We start from the raw sequence: 11,649 nt of genomic DNA, 5'->3' as shown, positions 1-11,649 counted from the left end.
TGCTTCCTTATCTTCCAAATCACTGATTTGAAGGCCTGCTTCATCTGCTCTGCTCTTGGTTCCCTATAATGTAATTTTTTTTGAAATTTCTGTTAGTGTATTTTTAATTTCTGACTGGCTCTTTTTTATGGTTTCCATGTATTTTTTTATGCTGTTGAAGGTCTCACTTAATTCTTTGAGCTTCCTTATAATCACTTTCTTGAACTCTCTATTTGGTAATTTGCTTGCCTTTATTTCATTTACTTATTTTCCTGGAGATTTCTCCTGTTCTTTCATTTGGGCATGTTCTTTGTCTCCCCATTTTCATTGCCTCTTTGTCTTTGTTTCTCTGTATTAGGTACACCTGCTATGTCTCCCTGTCTTGGTTGGTTGGTCTTATGTAGTAGTGTCCTGTGGGACCCTGTGTCACAGTCTCCTTGTCTGACCTGGGAGCTCAGGATTGTCCCTTGTGTGGATTATATGGGTCTTCCTGTTGTAATTGAGTTTTGATTGCTATTGGCCCATTTGCATGAGGGTCTCAATTCCCAGGCTGGCTGACTATGAGGATTGATCTGGACCACAGTGTACAATCTGCTGAGTGCTAATCACCTGAAGCAGAATTCATCTCAGCTTGGTCTGGTGCCTTCCAAGATCTTCCTTTGCCTATGCTGCTTTTGAACCTAATTGGATCCTATTCTGACAGTGTCTTTAGTCAGCCACTGAGTATGTTGATTCTAGGGCCTCTTTGCAGGTGCAGGACAATGTCAGATGCTGCCTATGACTGGCCCTAGGAAACCATTTTGGTGTTATAAAGTGATACACAGTTTGTTGCTGCTTCTGTTGGGCTTGTATGTGCCATGGAAGAACAAAGCTGCACACCAAGGCTGACTTCCACTGGTATTGAGATGAGGGAAGGTCAGAAAAAAGCCCAAGACACACAGAGATCTGCCTCCCTTGCCTCTGACTGCCAGTTGCTTGTTAGGCTCTGTCACTGAAATAGCTTATGGCACTACTGCAGTAGCATGAGGTAAGGTCTCAGTGAGTCATCATGTAGGGGTGAGTGGTATCACCACTTGTTACAAGTTCAAACTCAGTGCCAGTACTTGGTCTGAGGTCACTCATCAAATGTTCCAGGGTATATCAAGTCTAGTTGCTACCCTTGGGTGCCCACAGCTGTTTGTGGTGGGGTAAAATCTTGGGGAATCATCAGAGAGGCCAGCAGAGTTTATCAGGCCCAAACAGACCAAGATTTATCTGTGCAAAAGGAAGAGCTCTGCATTAGCTGTGCCAGGGAAATAAATTCCCTGTCCTAGAGTCACACAACTCAGCCTGTCCCAGATTTGGTCCAGACCTGGGGAGCCCAAGCTCAGCAGAGCAGGGCCACAAGGATTTGGGAAGTTGGGGCTAGTGGATCTCCCATGAAGAAGAGGTTTTGACCAAGCTTGCAGAAATGTGTTTTGGCAGGGGGAATGTCCCTAGCCCTAGAGCTATGCAACTCAGTCACTGACAACCCCTGAGTTTGCCCAAACCTTTATAGCCTGCCCCAAGCAGGTGACTCTTCAGGAGGGAATGAGTTCTGCAGGGTGGGGCTATTGCATTCTCCAGACTTATACTGTAAAGAGGGGAGTGCTCCACCCAAGAAAAATGGTGTCTGTGGTGTTTGAGAGTTACTCAGCACGGGGATCCTGGTGGCTGTGCCTGTAGCTCTCTCCCTTGAGCCACAAATCACAGTCTTTCCTCATATGACTTCAGTCCACTCTATTCTTTCTCCAGCATAGAGCCCACTCATCATGGGCTCTATGCTGGAGCCCATGATGAGTGGCTGTAAATGAGATTTTGTGCATTGGTCTTTCAAGAGGGTGCCTTTGTCTCTAGCATGCTCCTATTTTTCCCTGGTGGACAGAACTCATGCTGATTTTCACAGCAGATATTATATGAGTGCTTCTTCCATGCTCTGGCTCTCTGGGCTAGGGAGAATGGCATGGCGTTGAGATCCTGCATTTGTCAGGGGAACCTCTGCGACTAAGATATCTGTCTGGAATCTCAGTCACCTCCTGTGGAGTGAGGTCACCTGTTTTCATGTCTTCTACCCTTCCTACTAGTCTCAATGGGGCTTCTTCTGTAAATCCTTGATTATAAGGCTTCTCTTCAGCTAGTCTTCAGTTGTTTTTCCAGTTTGATTGGTCTATGTTTTAGTTGTAATTTCTGTCTGGTCTTTGGAGGAAGTAAGTGTAACTTTCATCTATTCCACCACCATCTAGGATCTCTCTCTCTGTACTGCATTTAGTACTATCATTATTTTTCATTAAGCCATTCTGAAATATTAAAATATTATAGCGACATCTGATTGTGGTTTTAATTTTCATTTAACTAATAATGTTGATATGTTTTCAGTTTTGTATAAGTCATTTGTGTGTTTTCTTCAATGGAATGTTTGTTCATATCTTTTGCTTATTTTCTAATTTTATTGTTTGTTTTTTTATCTTTGGGTTCTGAGAGTTCTTAAAATATTCTCAATATTATTTTTGTTGGATATGTTGTTTGTAAACATTTTCTTTTAGATTGTAGCCCATCTTCTTTTCCTAACAGGATTTTTCACATGTCAAATTTCAGATCTAGGTGGAAATAAGGTTGGTTTATTCTGAGGCCTCTCTCTTTGATTTATAAGTAGACATCTTCTCCCTGTGTCTTCACATGGGTTTTCCTCTTTTCTCAGTGGTGTTTCTCTGTGGGCCCCCATTTTCTCTTCTTGTAAGGACATGAGTCAGATTGTATCAGGGCCTACTCTAACAGCCTCTTTTTTTATTTTAATCACTTTATTAAAGCCCATATCTTCCATCATAATCACATTATGACATACTGAGGATTAAGACTTCAACATATAAATTTTTAGGTATTGACAGTTCAGTAATAATGTCTAATAGTCAGTTGATTATTCTACCAGAAATCAACTGAGTCTCTGAACTAAATTAAACATTACTTTAATTATAACAAAGCATGGTAATAACCAATGTATTTCTTCAAGGACAGGGAATTTGTTCTCCTGCTAATATGTTTATTTTCCTCTAAAACTGGTAATAGGCAGGGTGATTTCTGCCTGGGTTGGAAGGAAAACTATAGATGCTATCATCTCTGAGATTAAAGGATGGGGTATGTTTGCTTGAAGTATTGTGCTATAAGTGTGTTAACTGTATTTCTATTAAAAAATTCTGGCAAGATGAACTTAAGAAAGAGTGTTTGCTGCAGATTATGGGTTTATGTTTGGTAATAGAGTAGGCTGACAGGCTTTATTATATTGACTCTATTCCATTTAACTTTCCACTCTTCAACTAACTTTGAGATAAACCAAGTAGAAAATATAATGAGATTCAAAAGACTTATGGCAAAAATGTTTAAATTTCCTCATGAGAGCAACTGGAAAATATTTGACCTTAGAAGTAGAAGTGGAGGATAAATGGTCTCCCATAAATTATACCAGCAACTCCTGGGGCCATAAAGATAAGTGCTCTGATTCCTCTGAGCACATAAAGCTGCCACCTGAGGCTCTATTAGCCACAGACCTTGTTTGGAGAAGATGCTTTAAAATGTTGGGGAGATCAATTAAGCATTCTATTTCCTTTATAGGAGGGCATCAGACAGAGAAAACATTCCTTAGGATTCTAATTTGCTGGAAAACAAAGAACTCTGGGAAGATCCTTTCTTCATCAATAACCTAACCAACCTTGAAAAAAAAGAAGCCATATGATCTGATTCTTCAGGCAGAACCCAAGAACTCTGTTCCTCACACTTAACAACCAAGCTTTGGTGCATGTGAGTATGCAGAAACATCCAGAAATATAGAAAGAAGGCATTATGAAACTTTTCTATCAACTTTCTACAGAGAGAAGATGGGGGAAGAAAAACAAAGGATCTCTACAGCCCGTGGCTCTCAATGAGTGCTTAGAATTGAGCCTCAAGTTGATAATACTTGGGAAGAGATTTGGGCATGAGCACATAAGACCTGCTGTGCCCTGCAGTATGAATATAGTTGGCCCTCCCATATGTCTCCTGTGTTCTCTAAGGGATAAACACAGGCATCTCCTATTCTATAAGACATTTAAATGAGACAGAGAGAGGTTATAACTGTAAATGTTTGACATTCTTAACTATGAATTCTTTCTATTTGCTCTATCTTCAAGCTTCATAGCCTCTTTCATTTCCTATGGTCTTTCCTCACCTGTATTTTCTTTCCCATGCAGGTCCTCCTTAAAAACCAAGAGAAGTTCCTACCTGAAGATGTGGATTACCCACAGCATGAAGTACAGGTATATTTGGATAGAATTCTTGGGAATAGGCAAGAGGAAACTTAGTTGAAGGTTTTTGGCAAAATAGAATTGATCCTTTCTACTTTGGGTAGCATTCTCTGTCCTAATTTACTACTTGTACTACATATTCTTTTACAAGAAGAAATTTTTCACAAAATTGCATTAGAGTTTAGGTTGATGACTATTGCTGACAGGTCAGAGAGGTAAGGAGAATGAAGTAGTACTTAGAAAACATAATAAGAGGAGAAGATGTGTGGGATTATTTTTGCATCTACTGACTGAAGAATAAACATCACTCATATTTCCAATAAGCACTAAACTTTGGTTTATGTTTCTCACACTTGGGAGCAGAGTATAGACAACTAGAAGTGATTCATTTTTCCATTCCTTAGAGTCAGGCTAAAAGTGCTGAATCATTGCCTCATGCTTAGATGTCTGGCACTTCAGCACTGCTGAAAACTTGTGGCTGGATCACATCTGTACGGTTACAGGATAACTTCAAAACATTATATCGGAATATTTGAAAGCCTTTAATTTAAGGGGGGAAAACAACTAGATGAAACTGTTCTGGTATGTGATAAGAAAAAAAGTAGTGTCCCAGGTTCGATTCCCAGCCAGGGTACATGCCTGGGTTGCAGGCCATAACCCCCAGCAACCGCACATTGATGTTTCTCTGTCTCTGCCTCTCTATCTCCCTTCCCTCCCTTCCCTTTCTAAAAATAAATAAAATAAAATAAAATAAAATAAAATAAAATAAAATAAAATAAAATAAAATAAAGAAAAAAAAGTAAGACATGCATTTGCTTCAATTCAGCCATTTTTACTGGTGACTCTTGATTTCCTCCCAAGTAAATACACATTTCCCTTACACTTTCCCTTTTGAGTAAATGACTTAACCATTCTCTCATTTGCTCAAAACAGAAATTTAGAGTCAATCTCATTGATTATTTCCCTCATTCCTATTTCTAATATATCAGCAAGCCTTGGTACTACTTCATAATCTATCTATTTCTGTTTAAATTTTCTTTATTTCCACTGCTACCATCCTAGTCAAGTAACCATAACTCCTCACTGGGAGCATTACAATAACTTCTTAACTACTTTCCTTTCTTTTATCATGCTAGATTATCACTCTTTACATAGCAGTACAAGTGATAATTCAAAAATGCATTTCATAATGCTATCATTATCTCCTCTATTGTGATTTTTAAACTTTTCAATGTCTTCTCATCACATTTGTAGTAAAAATGAAGTTCCTCATGTTATCCATTAGACCTGTGAGACCACTGCCTAGTCTCTGACATTACTTATTGTCCTACTATCTGCTCACCAAGCTCCCAACATGCTAATTTTCCCCTATCAGTGAAATAATTTTTTCCTAGGTCTTCATATGGCCAGTTCTTCTTTGTTATTTAGGTTCCAGATCAAATGTCAACTCCTCAGAGATGCAGTCCCAGATCACCCAAACTACTATACTAAACTCTATGCAATACTACCCCAATCAATCTCCATTAAATAGTGCTGTTTTATTTTGAAATTGCATTTACATCTATCTAAATTTTTCTTACTGATTTTCTAACTTAACTTATGGCTGAAAAAATCAGGGACTTTTTCTTATCAATTAATTCTAGTGTTTAAAATGTTATGCCTATTACAGTGGGTAAATTAATGGATATATGTGTAATTGTACAAATATATATATGAATATACATGTATACATACATATAGACATATATGTACATGTACATGCATATGTGTATATATGCATAATAGAAGTATAAATGTAGTATGTATATGTATATATACATATCATGATAGGTACTTTGCTAGGTGTTGAGCAAGTCAAATAAACTGTGGTTTCTGTATGCAAGAAACCCATAATCTAGTAGTGGAAGAGATGTTAAAACCTTCTTAAATTCTTCTTTCTACTAACAGACAACTTTCTGTGTAAGTAGCAACAGAGCTCTCATTTAGTATTGCATAGGACAAATTCAGAAGCCTATGGCTGGATATAAAAAGAAGGATATAAAAAAGATGGTGCTTAATACAAATGGAAACACAAAAGGAAGAAATCAGGTTCTGGGGAGTTACTGTAGTGGGCCTACAAAAATAATGAGGAAAGAGAAAGAAACTCCATAGAAATAACAGATGATAAATTTTTCAAATTAAAGGAGAAACTATTATCAGCTATGTCCTTGGCTGGCCTAAGCATTTATTTTATCCCAATTGTCTGTGATCACCTACCTTCCAATTATTCGGGGCTAATGTAGTGAATACTAAGTAGTTCTATCATGTTCAGAAATAAACTAATACACACTTAATGGAAACATTTTTTGTTTTGTTTTCTCATCACCAATTTATGCAATTTAAAAGGAAAGTCTTTTGTTCATATTTATCTTCTTAGCAACAGTTGTAGTAACCCAGCTTCTCATTCTGCACCTTCCTTTTAGACTTTTGAATCTGTTGTTGAGAAGCCAGAGAAATCTTGCATATGCAGGATAATGTGTGTTAGGAATCACTACTGTGAAGTCAATTATAGCTTTGGGCAGTAGATTTGAGTCAGGTAAGGGTTAGTAGGTTCCTTGAAATCCTTCATGTATAGATTCTTCTGTGAAATCTGCATAGTTAATGGAAATGGTTTCTAAGTTATAGTATGCATAAAAATTTTCCTGTGGAGGTTATTAAAATGAAGATGATGATATGAAAGTACAAAAATTTGAGTAGGTAAGGGATGGTCCCTGGAATACGTAATTAAAATAGAATAGACTGTTCTAAGAATATGTTTTGAGAAACAATGCCTTATATTGATGTTATTATTACTTTTAAGTAAGAATTCTGAGATGATATAGTTGGAGTGCTACCTTGAATGTAGAGCTACACTTCTGTGGTAATAACTGAGAAAAAAAGAACACTTCTGGATCAACTCAACATGTGGCCCAACAGCAGCTCTAGCTCCTTTCAGCTGACTGGTTTTCCAGGCTTGGCGGCAGTTCACCACTGGATTTCCACACCCTTCATTTTTGTCTACATCTGTGTCATTTTTGGCAATGGCACTCTCCTCTTTCTCATTAAGGCAGATCACAGTCTTCATGAGCCTATGTACTATTTCCTGGCCATGCTGGCAGCCGCAGACCTAGGGCTGACTTTCACCACAATGCCCACGGTACTGGAAGTTTTTTGGTTGGACCACAGGGAAATTGGAAATGTAGCCTGTTTTTCTCAAGCCTACTTTGTACATTCACTTTCTTTTGTAGAGTCTGGTGTTTTGCTTGCTATGGCCTATGATCGTTTTATTGCCATTTGCAACCCTCTTAGATATAAGTCTATACTCACTAATACTCAAGTGGTGAAAGTTGGGCTAGGGGTTCTGATGAGGGGATTTGTAACTGTTGTCCCCCCAATATTACTTCTCTATTTTTTTCCATATTGCCATTCCCATGTCCTTTCCCATGCATTCTGTCTTCATCAGGATGTCATCAAACTAGCCTGTGCTGACACCACTTTCAATCGACTGTATCCACTTGTGCTTGTGGTCCTTATATTTGTGCTGGATTCTCTGATTATCCTCATCTCCTATGTGTGGATACTCAAGAATGTCTTGAGCATTGCCTCCAAAGAGCAGAGGACCAAGGCCCTCAACACCTGTGTCTCCCATATCTGTTGTGTCCTGGTTTTCTATGTCACAGTGATTGGATTGTCTCTAATTCATCGATTTGGGAAGGAGGTTCCACATATTGTGCACCTCATTATGAGCTATGTCTATTTTCTCTTTCCTCCACTAATGAATCCCATAATCTATAGTATCAAGACCAAACAGATCCAAAGTGGAATTCTTCACCTTTTTATTACTCATAGAGTTAGAGCCTGAACTGTGACCATCAGAGCCCCTCACAGAAGATGTGGGAACTCTGGTTTGTGGGAGGGGAGTAAGGAAGTTTCATAGCAACCACCCATGGTCATATTTCTGCTAAAATAATTGTCAAAGTAGAGCTAAAAATTATTCCCAAGTAGTCTTTAACCCCAGGTCTTTGAACTAATATAGTTTGTACAATTAAAAAAAAGATTCTGTATACTAAATATCTCTGCCTGTTTGTCACTCAATTCTTATGATAATAATACTTTAGGTGTTAATAAGTGTGTCTATAATGTAACTAACATGTATTTCTTTAGAGTTAATAAGGTGGCAGGTAAGAACAGAGTTATATAAAATTATGAGTTGGTTTGTGTGAAATAAAGTTTGGTATAAATACATACTCACTCCAATGCCTAACTCCCACAAATTCCCCCACAGATATCCATACAAACTATGGGGACCTATGTTTGGTAACTGAAGCTCAGAAATTTCCTTGAAAAAAAGTATGAATTCTTCCTTAAATGATATTGTAAGTACTTGTCATCTCAGCATTCTCATTGATACCTTCTCCCTCCATCAAACTGATCATGACTTTGTTTTAAGACTTATGAGCTTGCACCCTGGTGTAGCTCAGTGGATTGAGCACGGGCCTGCAAACCAGAAGGTTGCTTGTTCGATTCCTAGTCAGGGCACATGTCTGAGTTGTGGGCCTCATCCCCAGTAGGGGCTGTGTGAGACATACCCACACATTGATTTTTCTCCCCCTCTCTCCTTTCCTTCCCCTCTCTCTCTGTCAGAAAAAAATAAAAAAGACTTGTAAGCTTGTTTATTCCCCAAGGCAAAACCTACTGACGAAAAAAAAATGTGATTAGAAAAACTGTGAATAAATGAGAAGAAATAGACATGGACAGTACCTTCTTCCATCTTTGTCCTCATTACTATCCTGCCATGTCAATCTTTAGCTCTGATGTTGGTGCCATCTTCAGAGCATCTACCAGAAACTAACTGGTCTGGTCTGAGTGGAAGAGGTAGTAGTCTCCTATTCTTTCCTTTGCTATGAACAAGGCCTAAGGGACTGATGAAATAGGTTTTCACATATTTTGGGCAAAAATAGTCACTTTCTATATGTATCCTAACTTCATTTTATAAAATGTGAATGTCCCAAGAAATAAAATAATATTATTTTTATTTGATTGAAATTTTATGATGAATTAGGAAGGAATCTGTGACTGAAGTTAAAATACCCTCAAAAAGTGGAGTCTATGTCCCCATTACATCTAAATCAGAGCAGGGAAAGAACCATGTGAGCCAAGAGATAACACTACATAAGAGATGTTATTGATGTCATCAGTGCCTTGTCCAGATCACTTTACAGAACTGTACATCTACCCCTTTTGCCTGTGAGTATTGGCTGCTTATTGCTCACATTTTCAGCTTTCTTTTAATTATTTATTCTCAACCTGATTGGAATTGCCTCATACAGATTATGGCCCCTGTTCCCAAAGAAGAAGGCTGTAGCCACACACTGACCATCTTGTCTTCTGAAGTTCTACTCCAAATTAGGCTATCTCCTTGCTTTTGTCCTCTCTGTCTCCTGCTTTTCCTCATTCCTTTTCTCCTGAGAGGATTCATGAATAAATTATGTACATCTAAATTGGTGTCTCAGACTTTGATTATAGGGAGTCCAACATAAAAACCTTACAACTCTGATTTCTTTCCTATTTTATCCACAAATTTAATTGTGAAAAGACAATAGTTATATAAAGAGAATAACTATTATTTTACCCATATTTATCCTTTTATCCTCTATGACATCTAAGTAACAGTCTGAATACTACAAATTGAATATGGGTATGAATGTGACGGTAAGTTATATTCTGTTTTCAACTGTCTATAAAGTTCAACATGTGTCCTTCAACTTCTACTCCACCCACAACTTATTTTATTCATGTTAATATCATGAGGTAGGCACTATTATCACTAATTTATACATGGGAAGTCTAGAGGCAAAATGTTAAATAGCTTTTCCAAGGACATAAAGTTTATAAACAGCATAGCCATGATTCAAATTAATCTTTTAATTCTAAGGCCAGTATAAATTGTATACCACTGAAAGAGTCTATCTTTAGTGGACTATACTTTCTGCCTTGCACTTCACTATGCTTATAGAAGCAGTAACTACTTCCTTGCTTTCAGAAGTCTCCTTCTTCTACTATAGAAATGTTATTCTTTACAGGAGTTGATATTTTCCATTATATCTTCAAATCCCTACTGCCTGTCAAGTAAAGCCAGTCAGAATCTTTTTCAGGATTTTTCAAACTAAAATCATGAAAACAGTTAATGCTTTCATTGTGATAGAAGAAATAAAATGAAATCCTTAGAGTTGTTAATAATCATGTTTTCCATCAGATGAGTGATCTCATGCTATAATAAGTATGTAGAGTAAATTATAAATAAGAAAATGAAAAATCCCTAAGGACCATTGAGTCCTTTGTTCCATGATTTTGGGAAGCTCAATGGCAAGGAGGGCAATTCAACTTTTCTGATTTCATAGTCTAATAAAATCCTCCCTTGTTATTTTTTTAAACTAGTTCAGTTGATTTTCAGTCACTTATAGCCAAAGTACTACTAATAACTATACCATCTTAGTTAATAGATATGTGAATCTATACCAATTAATATTTAAAAATTGCAAAGAGCTATTAGATAGTCAGCTGCCCATTTCCCCAAAATACAGAAAATGAAAACTAAAATATGGGAGGGAAACAAGTCTGACTGACCATTTGGTCAATGCCTTATGAAGTGATTTGCCCTTGTTTGAGAAATCCATTTTTATTTGAGAATAATTGAGGAAACAAATTCATTGAGAAGAGGCTATGGGGTAAAAATAGAAACAGGACAACTGGGGAGAGATTAGAGGAGAACCTCTATCTACACAGAACAAGTAGAAATAGCTGAAATCCACCTAGACAATTGTTTCTCTTCAAATCCATTTCATCAATCAATATAAGCATATGATTTCCTTGGGTGTATGTTACTATCATCAGAAAATTAATTTCCTGTAGATCTCATATAGGTCTTTTTGTGATTAAATGTTAGGTATTAATTAGCAACCTATTTGCAATAGTGTTTCCCAAGAACCACTAACAAACATGTTTTGTATGTATAAGTAGGGTAGATTTCAGAGCAGTCTAGTGGACCAACATACCAACACATCAGTGAATCAATCTCCTTCATACAGAAAAATCTGGTGAAATCTGTAATTTAGCTTATAATCACTGAAGACAAAAAAGAACTTGTATGAAAAAGTGATAAATAAATTCACTGATGGGCAATTGATATGAATAAACAGCATGTAGTTATAGGAGATCTACTGTATATAAGAATTTACACTAGAAAAAAGTCTTTACAAGTTATGGCTCTCTCTTCCAAATAATTTATAATTATACAGCATGACCTTGAAAGAATAATTTCCACAAAGATATTGAGTTTGAGTTAAAAAAATGAAAGGTT

General features: G+C 37.1%; 1 protein-coding gene across 1 annotated transcript; it reads left to right on the top strand.

Annotated features, from left to right (window-relative positions):
- The first annotated feature begins 3,618 nt into the window (after positions 1 to 3,618).
- LOC114500219 (olfactory receptor 51B5-like) lies at positions 3,619 to 8,746 on the top strand. Its single transcript, XM_028516854.2, has 3 exons — positions 3,619 to 3,789; positions 4,218 to 4,283; positions 7,111 to 8,746. Exon 3 carries the CDS (start codon positions 7,213 to 7,215, stop codon positions 8,149 to 8,151), a length of 939 nt encoding a protein of 312 aa, XP_028372655.1. The 5' UTR covers positions 3,619 to 3,789; positions 4,218 to 4,283; positions 7,111 to 7,212; the 3' UTR covers positions 8,152 to 8,746.
- The last annotated feature ends 2,903 nt before the right edge of the window (positions 8,747 to 11,649 follow it).

This window comes from Phyllostomus discolor, chromosome 6 (assembly GCF_004126475.2).
Source record: "Phyllostomus discolor isolate MPI-MPIP mPhyDis1 chromosome 6, mPhyDis1.pri.v3, whole genome shotgun sequence".
NCBI lineage: Eukaryota > Metazoa > Chordata > Mammalia > Chiroptera > Phyllostomidae > Phyllostomus > Phyllostomus discolor.
This window is presented reverse-complemented; position numbering and strand designations above follow the sequence as displayed.